General features: G+C 36.2%; 1 protein-coding gene across 1 annotated transcript; it reads right to left on the reverse strand.

Annotated features, from left to right (window-relative positions):
• Positions 1-203: 203 nt before the first annotated feature.
• On the reverse strand, positions 204-4,776 carry LOC143637063 (uncharacterized). Its single transcript, XM_077104528.1, has 3 exons — positions 4,665-4,776; positions 2,716-3,451; positions 204-1,678 (listed from the first exon to the last, which is right to left on the reverse strand). The coding sequence occupies exons 2-3, from the start codon at positions 3,427-3,429 to the stop codon at positions 443-445; spliced, it is 1,950 nt and encodes a 649-aa protein (XP_076960643.1). The 5' UTR covers positions 3,430-3,451; positions 4,665-4,776; the 3' UTR covers positions 204-442.
• Positions 4,777-16,532: the final 11,756 nt, after the last annotated feature.

Here is a 16,532-nt window from a genome sequence, read left to right on the forward strand (position 1 = left end):
TCCGCTTAAAAATCATAGAGACTAAAACAGTAATTTTCTCTAATAAACTAAAACCGAATGTTGGCCAAAACATATATGAATTAAATTAAATAAATAGAGGTCACAAAGTTACACGAATTGGTAAATGGTAATTGTAATCTATTCCTCACTTTGCCTACTTTTGCTTCCAGATTTTATAAAGATATATTGTTTGAGCCTAATGCCATTTGCGCCTATCTTCTTCAAGAAAATATACTCAAATCACAGCCCATACCTGATTATGGGCTTCCTAACTGAAACCAAATATTTACTAAACTTACAAATGCAACAAAACATTGCATTCAAACAAGGTTCAAGACTTGAAGTTCATTATGAAAGCTAAATAAACAACCTTATACATCAACATAAAACAAGATTACAACAGGCTACATGATTAACCAGTTAACCAACCCCTTTAATCTTATTAAGCCGTCGATAGAACATACCGATCATAGATCTCGTGCTGCTGCATCTCATCGCAACTTGCGGGCTCCGCAGGCAACCGGGACCCACCGAAACAAAAGTACTGATTAACTGACTTCCTGCTGTTTGCCACACCTTGTTCTTTACCAACAACCCCATCATCAAACATCGGGTTTAAGCCCGACCCACTTGCAATGTCAACACCCGTATGCGAATTATATGAAGACACGGACGATCTTGAGAATGAGTGAGAGCGCGAATGTGACCGTCGGTTGACACGTGGCATCGCTTGCATCACCCCGTTCACCAGACCCGAAGCAACTTTCTTTTTAGCAGTTGGACTCGCAAGATTACTCCGAGCCGCAAGCGTTCGTTTGTTGTTCGTTGGTGACACGGGTTTCGAGTATCTCTCCCTCAACGAGACTGGGCCCGCAACCGAGCCCGTAACAGAGCCCGAATCTCCTGCTTTCTTCATTTTGGGCCACCGAAGGAACCTTTTTATACCTTTATGTTTCTTCTTGCTGGAAGTTTTGACTTCTGGGTTTGGGCTTGGGTTTGGAACATGCCCCGGGCCCGAACCCGAGCCCAAAGTTGGTGTCCCGGGAGAATTCTCGACTCCCGAGTACAGAAATATTTCAGAATCCGAAACGTTAAACGTGGTTCCCGGGCTTCCACCCGCGCTCCCTTTTCTCAAATGATTCGCAAGAATCTTTCGAGCCGAATAATAATCTTGATCAGTTATAACCGCACCGGCAGACACAAGTTGTCGAATGAGGATTTCTGAAGAAACCGAAACCGGTCGTTGTTTAAGTAAGTCAAGCGGAGTCATACCATAATTATCGCGTTTATTAACGTTAATCGAACGAACAGTCATGATTAACTCCACCAGATCACTGTCAATGTTACCATGAACAGCTAGATGAAGAGCTGTTCTACCTTCATTATTTGTAACGTTTATTATTTCTTCAATATTAAATGATTTTGAGCATATTAACTGTTTCATGAGGGTGATCTGGCGATCGAGTCGTCTGAATGTGGGTGTTTGGAACCCCATAATGGCAGCGTGTAAAAACGTCTCGTCGGCATTGTTTTTGGTGTGCACAGAAGATGGTGATGCTTTGACCAAAAAGTCAACCACAGAGATGTGGCCTCTTGAAACTGCTATATGTAGAGGTGCATTGCCTTGTTTGTCAGTTGAGTTTATGATATCATATGTAGAGACTAGATATTGAACCACCTGCGGTTTGTAACAAGTTTTATCAAGCTTTTTTTCTTTATATTTTTACCTCATTTTGTGTATATATTGTTATAATTCAGGATGTATACCAGCACATCAGTCAGCTTCAGTAAAAGTTATACTGGCTGAATAAGGTTATACGAATTTTGCAGAATGCATTTAAAGACCCGTATAACGTTTTCCATATATCAAGGGGTGTACATGAAACCCAAAAAAACGATCTGTAACCAGAAGAAATGGAAATAACTGAACCCAAACAAAAGCAACGGTTTTTTTTTATGTTTTCATAAAATCAGTATCTTCTGTTCGGTTTCGGCTTAGCATGTAATTTAAACCGAAAAAATATCCAAAAATCTGAACCGAAATAACCAAACCCAAACAAAAACCAATAGTTTAGTTTTATGTTTTTGTAAACCGAATTTTCTGTTTGCTTTCGGTTTTGCGGGTAACTAAAATCGAGAAAACCGAACACAATTGAATTTATGGATTTTCGTTATTTTTTCCCTTTCTTTTTCCTTTTTTTTTTATTTTTTTTTTATTTTGCATGTTAAGTAATTTATAAGAATTTTATAAATAGTCTAAAACCAAATGTATAATAATCAGTTAATCATTAACTAACAAAAAGATATAGGCCCAAATTCATTATCCGAGTATTTCAAACCTAAATGATATAACCGAAAGAACCAAAATTGTACCAAACCAAAACCAAAAAAATGAAACCCAACTGTCCTCAAAAACTCAAAAGCAAAACTTTCGTTTTTGGCTTCGTTTGAACCCAAAACCGACCCATTCAAACAGCACACCCCAATCATACAGGCTTGTATAAAACCTTATTTTATTTTCATACCGCCCGTATAACCTTTTCACATATCGTACAAGCGGAATAACGTTAAAAGGTTCATTTAACTATATATATATATTTTTTTATGCAATTTAATTTATATTTTCATATATCAAAAAGTAGAGTAATGTGTGAATAATGTGTCACTGGTGTTGGTATAATCTTTCACAAATTAACGAAAGGAAAAAAAACGTACCTCGACTTGTCCTCGTCCAGCTGCAGTATGCAAAATAGTCGACCCTTGAATATCCCTATACCCCAAAACCATCTCATCACAACTATCACCAACAACCTCCTTCAAAATACCCAAATTACCCCCTCGTGCCAACGCATGAACCGCACGGTTCTTCATTTCCTGCTTATAAGCAGCCGGGATTTCCCCAACATGCCCTCCAAACTCCCCACCATTCCCCGACATAAACCTAGGAGACATTGCGAGATCATAAACCAACCTAAAAACCTCGGTGTTCTTCCCGCGTGCAGCAGCATACAATATATCAGTCACACCATACTCCCCTTCACCAAACACCAAAAGCGGGTCTTTATGTAACAGCTCTTGAACAAACGAAAAATCACCCGCTGAGGCTGCAGTGTACAGCAACCACCCACCATAGCCCGACCCGATCAACGAGTTCTTGCCCTTTTTGGCATCACCTTCTTCTAAGAGCTTTTGGGCTACCAATGAGCGGTTTTTTGCCACATCATCAAACTGTGCTTCGTCGTCCCACACGACTTCTAGGCGACGTATACGCCTTAATGATGACAGTTTGATTAGATGGTTACTGTCAAGGCGTAAAAGCTCACGGACTAAATCATAGTGCCCGTTGGCGGCTGCCCAGTCGATCGGGGAGGCGTACCACCACTGGTCGCCCGTGCTCTCCCATCGTAGCGGGAAGTAACTTGGAGGCATTGTGGAAATCAGTTGAATTCAACTGGGAATGTATCAAAAACTTATATAAGATAATTAGTTAACTATCAATTATGCAATATCAAGAACTATAAGTAGTAAAGAAGAAGCTAAATAATCAGTTTTCTTAAAAGTTATGATTTTAATAATTGAGCATGTGCAATACATAAGACCATTAAAACAACTCTAATATGCACCAGACCCTACTGAGTTAAGTACAACATTAATGAAGAAAGGTAGCCAAGATTATACGGTTTAGAAAATTAAATATTTGTTCGGTTTGAAACCGGCCAGGAGGTAAACCGCACCGGCCAAAGTATTAAAAAGTTAAATCTTTTAATGGGTTGTGTACGGTACGGTTCGGTTCGGTTCGGTTATTAGCATTAACCCAACCTAACCGATCGGTTATCGGTTCGGTTATTAGCATTAACCCAACCTAACCGATCGGTTATCGGTTCGGTTCGGTTAATTTCGGTTAATAAGCAGTTTCAAACTTGGGCTAAAATTTTGCTTAAAAATACATGAAACGAATGTTTAAATACATGAAATGAATGCATAACTACATGAAATGAAGGTATAAATATATGAAATTGAGATATTAGTACATGAAATTGAGATATAAATACATGAAGAAAATTATAGTATTAAACTATTAATACATATAATACATGAAATTGAGAGAAAAAGGCTTGAATATATTAAAAAATTAAGAGTTCGGTTCGGTTAATTTCGGTTAATTCAGTTTTTGGTTATATCGGTTCAGTTTCGTCGGTTTTAAGTTCGGTTTCGGTTAACGATTCGGTTATTGCTCACCCTTATATTTTATAACCTATATAATTATAAGTAGATAGTGAATCAGACAGAGTGAGAAGCATGAGCAGTGGTATAAATCATGACAACTAATAAAGGTACCACATATCATAATTACAATTTACAAATAGTGGAAACAAATCAAAAGGCATGAACAGATGTATCACATGACAAGATTTAAAAGACCCATTAAACAATACGCTAATTAGGAAGAGAGGATCAGAGAAAAAGAGTTATGATGATGATGATGAGTTTTGTAAAAAGTGAGACGAATCAAAGCATACCAAGGTTGGGAAAGTTGTTTAATGGTTGTGAAAAGTTACAAACCCAAATTTAGATATAAACGAGAAAGGCTTAGTGCCTGCCTGCCTGCATGTATTGTATTCTATTGTTAAAAATATATATGTGGATTTTGAGTATTAAATTACCTGCCTGCGGGAAATAGTAGGACGAAATGGTGAGAGACGAAAAGCTGAATAAAAAGAGAGATGATATAAATAAGTTTGGTATCTCAGAAACGAGCTTCCATGGATTGATTGGATTATGAAATGAGAATTGGTATTTGTTATTATTGCCTTCTGTTCTGTCGTTATTATTCTAGTGTTGGGTGGATTTTTGGAACTTTTTAATAGTGTTTAAATTAATAAAATTCCAAGCATGTATTTTTTAAAAAGCCGGCCAAACATGTTATAAAAACCGGTTTAGACGGACGAGTACTCCTTCCTTTGCTCTCCGTCTATGCCGGGTACTCGGTTACTAGTTTCCGAGTACCCCTTTCCACGAACTAGGCCGAATACCCGCAACTTCTCAATTTTTCTGTTGCCACCAAGTCCTAAACGCTTGTTTTATAAGTGAAACGACTAATGTGACAAAATTGCTACCAAGTCCAAAACGCTTGTTTTATAAGTGAAACGACTAATGTGACAAAAGGTATACAGTTGGTATCCTTTTTTAAAAGTTATAAATACACTACCCATTTTTTATGATATTCTGGCCAATAAGTGTAAGAAATGATTTAGATTCTTGATCAAGACAAATCAATGGTTAAGATGAATGAACTTTGTACTCCTCACCTACAAGTCACATGTTCCATTCTGGTGGTTTTGTACAATCATGCTAAATAGACATTGTATAATTACTCAACTATATATTCAATAATTAGTTTTAACTTTTGAAAATAATTGTAACGATACATAATAAACTGAGGTATATATATATTCATTACCAATAACGATTCAACCATTACGAACCAAAGTGACTAGGAGTTCGATTCATCATCCAACCAACCAGTCATAACAGATTTAACAACATTGGTTGTTTCTCCAATATTATTCTCCTATGAAATCACAAATCATTTAACATTTAGTTGGTTAACCATTAAAAAAACTATCTAAATTGGCCTAAGTTGTTACATTAAGCAACTAGATCAACTTAGGTGCATGTTGAGCCAATCGTTAGTACAAATTAATGGCCTTATTAACAACCAATTTCCCTGACCAGACATTGAAGATTTCATCAAACAAGGATATACATGTATGTATATTCGTTTGAGTTTTAAGTTGTAATGACATTTTCCTTTTATAAAGAGTAATTTTTTTTATTAAAAACTATAAAATTTGAGAAAAATTATATCAGTGGTCATTTCGATCCAATTTTTTTCAGTAAATTTGACAAAGTATTTAAAAGCATAATTAACTGATCAAATTTAAATTACATGTATACGGCATACCCATAAATCTTAACTCGATAAATTTGTGTCACCGGTTATATATGTACGATTCGGTAGCCTAAAATGGAGATGTGGGTAATTGATGTGGCCACACACTTCAATCAATGAAGATATAATATGGTGTGGCACAAATGAAATTGTTGTGTAATATGTCCTTTTGAAAACATCACGAGATCAATCTCAAATCAAACATCAAAAGTTGTTTTCATGTAGTCGGTTTGATTAATAACATCATTATTGTTTTGGTTTATAACACAATAGTACTTTGAAAAAAAAAGTAATATTATATAATAGTCGATTTTTCTGGAAAAGTAACAAAATACATCATGTAGATGTGAAATTAACATATCGCATGATTAATTTTAAGTAAAAAGCTATTACAATCGCATAAAGTGATGAATACTTTTTGGTTTTATGGTAATATATAAGACGGTTAAGTAACAACAAAGTCATTTACAATGTATTCTTTCACTCTCTTAGGCTACCCGTAGTGGGCAACTAAAAGGGGGCGACAAGGGGGACAAGTAGTACGTTGGCGGTCAAGTATCCTCGCCTTTATGTGTTGGAAATGAACAAACAATGTTTTGTTAATCAAAGGGCAAATGGTGTTTCTTGGAATAGGAGAAGAGAGATTAGAGGGGAAGAGAAAGTGAACAATTTGATAATTTGATGGTTGAGTTAGGGCATGTACGTTTAACGGATTCTTAAGATAGATGGGTTTGGAGTTTTGGGGATATGACAGACTTCACGGTTAAAGGTGTTAGGAAGGCTATTGATTACTTTATTCTTCCATCATGGGCTCGAAAGACAATATGGTTCAAATTTCTTCCTAGAAAAGTTAATATTTGTGCATGGAGGGTGTTGCTTAAGAGACTTCCTACGAGAGTCAATTTGGTGAGCAAGGGTATGGACATTCCGAGTTTTTTATATTATGTCTGTAATCGTGAGGAGTCTATTGACCATGTTTTCGGTATGTGCTTGGTGGCTAATCGGATTTGGGGTCTTATTGCTTCTTGGCTTGGCTTCCGTTGTCTTCCTCTTTGGTTCCGATTGAGCTGATGTCTTGGTGGGACACGTTAAGAGTTCAAACTCATAAGAAAGATTTGATCGAGATGATTATTTTTGTCACTTGATTGATTATTTGGAGATTCAGAAATGACTTGGTATTTGAGAAGGCTCGGCATAACAAAGAAACGATATTTGATGAAATTTTACATTTCTCGTTCTTATGGTATAGTAGAAATCGTAAATGTAATATTTCTAGGATCAAGTGGCTTAAAAACCCTATATTGTATTTGTAATGTTTTGTGTTTTTTTGTTCTAGCTACTTGCTATGATTGTTTTTTTTATTCATATAAAATACCGCCTTTCCAAAAAAAGGGGGGCGGCAAGGAGCGTGAACACCCCCACCCCCCCGGGCAATAAAATGGGCGATAAGGGGGGGGGGGGGGTGATGAGAACTTGTCGCCTTCTCTTGTTTATGTTATATTATTACCTTAATAGTGTGTGTGACATATATATATATATATGTGTGTGTGTGTGTGTGTGTATGGGGCTACAACACCATTACACCCCTAAAACAAAAACTCACATTTAGCTAACTGGACGTCGCATGACGCAAGTCGCCCCATTTTGTAGCTCCTCCACTACACATAGCCTTCGGGTGAGTATAGTAGGGAGACAAAATGGAGGTTTTGGGGCTACAAATTTGATAAACACCATTACATAGGGGCGACAAATGGGGCGAAATGTGTTGAGGGGGGGGGGGGGCGAGGAGTTCTTGTCGCCCACTATGTATGTTTGTTATATTATTATTATTATTATAATATGTGTGTGTGGGGGGTGGGGGGGCTACAACATAATTACACAATTGAAATAAAAATTTAGCATTTAATGACTGGGCGTTACATGACGCAAGTCATCGTATTTTTTAGCATCTCTACTACACAGTCTCATAGTCCTATCAAAACAAGAAAGCACGTGTATCATGTAATTCTTGCAGTTATTACCTTGAAATAAATTTGTATTAAACAAACTCCTTATTAAAGAAAAGGTAATACGATACATTTTTAAAATCATACATACATCCTGTGTACGTAGATATATGTGTAGTTGGGTGTTTGAGAGGTCACTATTTTTGGCAGAGACAAGTGAAGCCTAGATGGACCACGCCCACAAACAAGGACCTGACTCTTATCCAATGTATCACCATGTGATTTCCAGCTTTATTTTTAGTACCACTATTTTTCTTTTAATCTACTTGTACCACGTCCACGAACACACGTTTCACGTCTCTTAAATTTAATATTCCATTAGTTTTTCTATTAGAATTTCTTTTATATATAAAAAAAAAGCTAAATAAAAAGTATTGAACATTTACGAAGTAAAATGGTATTTGAGTAATCATTTTGCTAAAATTATAAAGATTAAACTTCAATTGTGTTTTATCTTATTATACTGATTAGAAGATTAGATCAAATCAATTCAAATTCAAGTATATTATCTAAAACGTTTAAATCATAAACCGTTTATGTATGTTTCATGTTTACAGATGTAAACACAAATGGTTTTTAAAAAGTTTAGATAAGATTAAATATTATAATTTAAGATTATGGTGATGGGTGGATGATTTGGAAGATGTAGCTTTCATATATATCTTGCTTTTGGCAACAATAATTCATGTCATAATGTCACTCCCAATTAGTTTCTTCAAAATTATCAAAACTCTTTTTCCTCCACTATAAAACAGTACTTGTAAAGCTACCTTTTCACATGGTCTTAAACTCAAAAAGAAGGGCATGGAATGTTGCTCTCTATCTCCATATTCTAACTAGGAAGCCTCATCTCAATATCCACTTATGTGTCATTTAATTACTTTATTGATTAACAAATATTTAAATGGAGCAAGGCATTTTAAAAGAAATTGATAAATTGATTGTTATGGTAAGATGAATTGAAGTTGTCACTATTGTCTATTATACATTACTATAACTATTAACTAGTAATATTCCCGTGCATTGTGGTGAGAATTCAATTGGTACAAAACAAGATTTTAGATCCAGTGGATTGGAAAAAATTTTTTAATTAGTTTTACAAAGTTAATAAATGTTACGTTGTATTGGGAGAGTTATCAAACTTTGTGATTGTGTACTTGTGTATGTAATTACTTATATTTAATTCACTCATAACTGCACATAAATCCGCTTGTATAATAGTACTTGATGAGATTGTGATTTTGAAGGTCATGAGCTGGAAAGTAATGAAATATAAAGGAGAGAGAAATAGAATGTTGTACAATGACACTTAACCAGCTTTATACAAATAAGGCATCATTGGACTAATGTAGTTACTATGGGTTCAACTGTTCAAGTATGATTTTAAACAAAAAAGTTGGTTACTCTAGTGAACGAGTGTCGTACCAATACAACCAGTGTTGTAAAAGTCGGATTCCAAGGCCTTGGAATTGGCGATTTCAAGGTCCTCGGAGATCAACCTTGCCGCATGTTTCCAACTCGGCCACCATTAGGGTTAAAATTCGAAGTACTCGGGATTACTCAGCCTCCAAACTCAACTCAACTACAATTTTTTTTAAAAAAATTTTGTTTATCATTTTTTAATAAAAAATTAAAAACAACAACAAAATATGATTTTTTTTAATTATGTTTTTTTTCCTATAAATTATTCTTAATTTGACGTGAATTATGTTTATCTTAACATATATATAATATCCAATAATTAATTTATGTTATATTTATCATGTCCGAGTACAAGCTGAGTACCCTCGAGTACTCCCTACAAGGGGGTCGACCGCCTATGGACCGCCTAGCGAGTTTTACAACATTGAATACAACCCTCCAATCTCCATGTTTTAGGCTAAGCGTAATGGGCGGAAAAAATGACCCCCCCCCCCACCCCCGACGATAAGAGGGTCAATAAGAGGGGGGCATGACTTGTCGCCGGTGGGTTTGGAAGAATATTATTATTTTAATATGAGAAAATTCTCAAACTAGCCATTTTTAACCATAGTTTTCTAGAAATAGCCCAAGACCAAACAAAATGCCCAAACTAGCCAAAACATTTTGTCGGATCTGAGAAACCGCTTCTAATCCGACGGAATTTTTACCCCATCCCAACGTGCCGCATAGCATACTATTCCGTCAGATCCGACGGTATACGGTTTTGTCCCACGGATTAATGAAACAAACCGACGTAATATTAAACAGTCGGATCTGACGGTTCAATTCATGCTTCTGTCGGATCCAACTATTTAATTTGTCCGACGAACCCTAGATTTTTCAATTCGAGGGTATTTTTATTTTAAGTTCTATAGTGAAATTGAACACTATGGTTGTGTTTTCCTAAAATAACTAACCAATTTGCACTATTGATTTGCTTGATTTTGTGGATAAATAAGAAAGATGGAGATGAAAGTTGGTTATAGAGGTTTAGAGTTTGAGAGGTAGAAGATGAAGAATTCTGATGTGCGAAAACCTATATATAAATATTAATAACTAATTCTCGCAATTCAACACTAAGTCTTAAATTTATAAAACCAAACAATCCTAACTAAGCTTCACACAAACGAAAAGTGTACCGGTCGCGTAGCAACACAGTCTAATGGAAGTCCGGATGTCGAACACAAAGACACGTGAGAACGGTTAAGATAAGTAACCCTAATATAAGTCATGCCTAAATAATATATTTATTTATCTTAATTATTTAAACTAACTAAACTTAACTAACTTAACTTAACTTAACTTAACTTAACTAACGATGAAACTTAACGGAACTAACAATAATAAGAAAATGAATCACCTATGTAAGATGACTTAACGGGTATAGGATGGCGCAGGTGCTAACAAGTGTTTGAAACCGGCTTCTAAAGATGAACTAAGATAGATGGAATCAAGCCAACTGGGTCCCTACGGTCAGTTTTACCAGAAAACCCTAAGAGCATTCACATCCCATTCCATATATTTTCCCTATAATTTAGCTAAAAACACCATTCCATAAATTTATCTATCATTTTTCAAAATTCTTTCACATTCTATTCCCTATTCATATCCATAAATTAATTCTTTATTATTTTTTTCTCTTTTGTCTTATTATATAGTAAATGGTGATTGGGAGATATGTGATATATTATATGGTATGGATAAAAAATGCGTCCCTATATTTAGGGATTTACTTTAGTTGCCATATAACTCATCCATATAATAGGGAATGGATTGGAGAGGTGATTTTGATGGTTTTCTTAAAATTTATCCTAAATTATATGGGTTTGACAACTTTAGAGAATGGGTTGAGAATGCTCTAACAACGTCTATTTAGCTTTTACTTTACGGTTGCTTATTCACGTACCCTAATGATTTATTACTTGGTCCGTATCAAAATCACAGATCTCACTAAGGCTCGAGCTAATTACAAACCTACGAGAAGAGGGGTAATTTAATACTAAAGACAAAATAACTCAACTTACAAACTTAACCTAGCTGACAATGGGAAAACCACACGTGGTTTCGCAACGACTAACCCGATCAACTAACAAGCAAGATAAGACGACACCTAAGGTTTTCGTCCAACTCAAAGGTGGTGAACCTACTGACTTTAATGATCCAAGAAACACAAACCCTAATGGTATGCCTACCACAATCAATCAACACACAAAGTATTAACCGAAACATGCAATTAACGCCTACACGAAACTCATTCATGCAATAATCAACCACACGGGGTGCATGCAACCTGAGATACATCTATGGCTGCGGGTATACATGGAATAATATCATAAAATATGAACTTTACAATAGAAAAAACAATCAACCACTTGTTAAGCACCCTAAACTAGTTAATTTTAACCGTTAAACATCAAACCTAGGTGATTCAAACAAGTTTAGCCAATCATTATGAACGAACAGCAGATAATAATCATAAATAAGCTCAAGGTATCCATTATAAACTGATTGGAACTTATTTCAAAGTTTAAAACTCAAAAACGAACTCACAAACGTTAAAACAAGCAAAACCGACAACCGGTTGATGAAACTCCGATCCGGAAGCTCCTCCTTCTTGTTATTTCGACTTTTGCAGATCTTGGAAGGCTGGAATGATGGTTCATTCGTTTTTAGAGTTTAGGGTTATTAAATATATCATTAAACTTGATAAACAAGCCAAACTAGGTCCAAACAAGCCCATATAAGACAAAATAGTTATGTTGATGCATTTGGGTAGCCATGGAACACCCCTAGGCCCTAAGCCACGTGATCATGAAGGTTCAGGTGGCCTCACGGCATGGCCATGCCATTTGGGTCTTCGTTTATCGACTGCTGACTCGTTTAAACTTCGTTTGTGCGCACCGGCTTCATCCGAGCTCCGCTTTAGCTGATTCTTTTTTCATTTGACTCGTTTTCTCGCTCTCTTCAACATGAGACCTATCACATACACAAACATGTAATTTAATGCAAGAATAACAAAATAATCGTTAACGTTTAAGCACAAAATAACACAAAAACGGGATAAAACGCTATGTGTTTTGCAACACATCAAATATCCCCACACTTGAAACTTTTTCGTCCTTGAAAAAGAAATCTACACAGGATCATAACCAAGTGAAAGGCAACAAGCTCCCAGATTATTTAACATTATTAAAGCACAAGAAACAGCACGACATATTGACCGCGATTGCCGGTATTGTTGTCCACTTAAACCCAGCCACTAACCAATCAATCCCCCAATTGCATTAAGCGTTTTAAGTCCAAAAATCAAGGCTACACCTACCCCATCTCAGACAAAGAGAGCTAGAAGAACTAGAGTCGAAGCAAACTGGTTCGACAAATCACCATCAGCCAAGGAATCGTTGATGGTACTAAGTAGATGCACTCGGTGAAATTTGATGGATGAATGGTCATGTGGATGTCGTACGAGCTATTCCTAAATATTATTGGACTTTGTCCTATAAATTCCTAATTTAATATTTATTGACTAAGAACCTTCGAGTCCCAATAGTGTATCCTCAGAGTCACTATCCCCTTGGTAACACGTAAACTCTAAGTCTCGTCTAGTATGTGCATATTTGGCCTCTTTTACTAACTTTGAGAATGCTTCTTTGGCATTTTACAATACATAACTTTCTTCACAAGCATTTGCTTTTCTTGAACAACTTTTGATAATACACATAACCTTCAAAACATACTTCTCTTTTTTTTCATCTTTTTTTTTCAATCTTTTATATCACCCTAAAATATATAACTATTTCTAAGCTTGTAAAAAGATGGACATGTGGTTGCAGTGGAGAAGGTTCTCAAGGGCCCGGGGTGGCCCCGCCCCCCTTGTTTTTTTACGCAGCATTGTAAATTTATCCGTTGTCGTCCGAAAACGCGTAGTGTAAATTTAGTCGTTTTCGGCCGAAATTGTTTATACGTAGTGTAAAATTTAGCCTTTTTCGATCGAAATATTTTATATGTAGTGTAAAATTTTGCCGTTTTCGGTCGAAAATTTTAATACGTGGTGTAAATTTTAGCCATTTTCGGGAGACATTTTTTATATGTAGTGTAAATTTAGCCGTTTTCGGTCAAATTTTTATACGTAATGTAGAGTTTAGCCATTTTCGAGCGAAATTTTTTATACGTAGTGTAATTTTAGCCGTTTTTGGCCGAAAATTTTAGCCCATCCGCCTTCGTTTATGAAATTTTTATAACATTTTGAGTCCGGCCCCCTCGGTGTCTTAGTCCAAGCTTCGCCACTATGTGGTGGTGTGCTGGTTTGAGTGCATCTAAGTATAATCTCAAAGTTTTTAGATTATGGTAATCCTCCCTAAGCTTCAAAATTCGGTTTCACCGTTTTCAAATTATTATATATAAAAAAATCTGCTAAAGAGGACTATCAAAGCTAGTTGGGTCTACCGACACATCCCAAGCTTAGTGCGTTATCTTTTATTTAATCTTATATATAATAGTAGTTTTAAAAAAACCAATCTCAAATTTTTCTATCATTTTCCATTATCTGCAAAAATTTCATTAAAATTCGGGACATTTTTCAAATTATTATTATTATTTTAAAAATTTTTGATTTTTTTTAATATAAAAACGTCAGTTTCCCATCTCCACCCTTAAATGTCACATTGTCCTCAATGAGACAGGAAAAAGACAAAAATTAAAACACATTCAAATATAAGTAAAGTGGAACAGACTCCCCTGGTAAATATGATGATATTGCCTTGCGAGTCATGTCCCGTGCCCTCCAATTCGAACGAAAGTCTCACACTCCAGTGCTCTCTATTAAGATGTCACTTACGAACGAAAGCGGCAATCAATAAGCAAATAGCCTCCCCACACTTGAATAAAACCAGTATTCATCAAACTTCCACAAGCAATCCTGGAGCAACCTGGAAGCAAAAATAGAAAACACACAGCCAGCAAAACAAAGCAAGAAACCCCAAAAATAAAAATAAAAATAAAAATAAAACAAAAAACATACTACCGGGTTGCCTCTCGGTAAGCGCTAAGTTTACAAAAAGTCTTCAGCCGGACTCGCTTCCGAAACCTCAATCAGGAGGCTTTTCCTTTATCTGCTTCCCATCAATACTCCTCAACAATCTCCTCTTACAACTGGTCGGGAAGAAACCAACTGCACCGCTCTCATGGGCCCAAACATACAACGTGAACTTGGCCCACCAACTCGTAGACTCCCCCGAAATTGATTCTTTAAAGTGAAACGGGAGTGACGAACTCTTCAGCACACCATGATCTCTGAGCCGGGATATCCTCCTTATTCTTTTAACCAACTTTTTAAACCTCGACACGTCCCGAATGGAGATGGAGTACGGTTCATGTTTTGGTTTTTCACAATCCAAGTGCAATGGTGGGAAGACTGAATCACTAACCACTTCATGGCTCTCCTCACAAGGCTCCTTCTTGACCCCCGCACTTGGCTCGTTATACAATAGATCCTCAAGTAACTTCAAATCACCAAGTGGGTCAAACTCTCCATCATCCATCACTGTAAAATCCGCCAACTCGTCACCAAACTCACCCCTAAACTCTTCCTCCCATGAAGGAACATACTCCTCTAATTGCTTTTCCATCCCCAAATTCTCAAATTCAATAATCGGCTCATTAAGTTGTGACTGACTCATTAAACCAAGCCGAATTCCATCAATGGCTTGTTGGGTCGGAAATGGGGCATTTGGATTTGTATCATGGATGATGTGCAACCAATCAAACATTACCTCATCCGGATCTGGTATTTGCTCAATGAATTCACACGATGAGTTTTCATAACCCAAAAGATTTTCCCTTAAATCAAACATCAAACGTAACCGGGGTTTCACTCGATTTTTCGCTTTGCAATCCAAAATCCACTGTATCTCCATCTGCCAAATGGTGTAACGTTTTAGTTCTTTTAAACCATTACCGTAAGTTTCCATTACTGCACACTTAAACAGAAACGGATCACGAGCACCAGATAGTAGTAAATTAATTAGAAATAAAAATAAACTAAAACTAAACTATTTAAAAGAAAACTAAACTAAACTATATTAATCTAAATATATATATACAAAACTACAAAAGGCAAGTCCCCAAACTCAGGTTGTTCTCTAATCGCCTCGAACCGTGTCCCCGGCAACGGCGCCAAAAACTTGATGTGCAAAAACCTATATATAAATATTAATAACTAATTATCGCAATTCAACACTAAGCCTTAAATTTATAAAACCAAACAATCCTAACTAAGCTTCACACAAACGAAAAGTGTACCGGTCGCGTAGCAGCACAGTCTAATGGAAGTCCGGATGTCGAACAGAAAGACACGTGAAAACGTCTAAGATAATTAACCCTAATATAAGTCATGCCTACATAATATATTTATTTATCTTAATTATTTAAACTAACTAAACTTAACTAACTTAACTTAACTTTACTAACGATGAAACTTAACGGAACTAACGATAATAAGAAAACGAATCACCTAGGTAAGATGACTTAACGGGTATAGGATGGCGCGGGTGCTAACAAGTGTTTGAAACCGGCTTCAAAAGATGAACTAATATAGATGGAATCAAGGCAACTGGGTCCCTACGGTCAGTTTTACCAGAAAACCCTAACAACGTCTATTTAGCTTTTAATTTACTGTTGCTTATTTACGTACCCTAATGATTTATTACTTGGTCCGTATCAAAATCACAGATCTCACTAAGGCTCGAGCTAATTACAAACCTACGAGAAGAGGGGTAATTTAATACTAAAGACAAAATAACTCAACTTACAAACTTAACCTAGCTGACAATGGGAAAACCACACGTGGTTTCGCAACGACTAACCCGATCAACTAACAAGCAAGATAAGACGACACCTAAGGTTTTCGTCCAACTCAAAGGTGGTGAACCTACTGACTTTAATGATCCAAGAAACACAAACCCTAATGGTATGACTACCACAATCAATCAACACACAAAGTATTAACTGAAACATGCAATTAACGCCTACACGAAACTCATTCATGCAATAATCAACCACACGGGGTGCATGCAACCTGAGATACATCTATGGCAGCGGGTATACATGGAATA

Source organism: Bidens hawaiensis, unplaced genomic scaffold (assembly GCF_021521415.1).
Source record: "Bidens hawaiensis isolate Kalapana, Puna unplaced genomic scaffold, B.hawaiensis_p1.1 tig00008105_1, whole genome shotgun sequence".
Classification (NCBI taxonomy): domain Eukaryota; kingdom Viridiplantae; phylum Streptophyta; class Magnoliopsida; order Asterales; family Asteraceae; genus Bidens; species Bidens hawaiensis.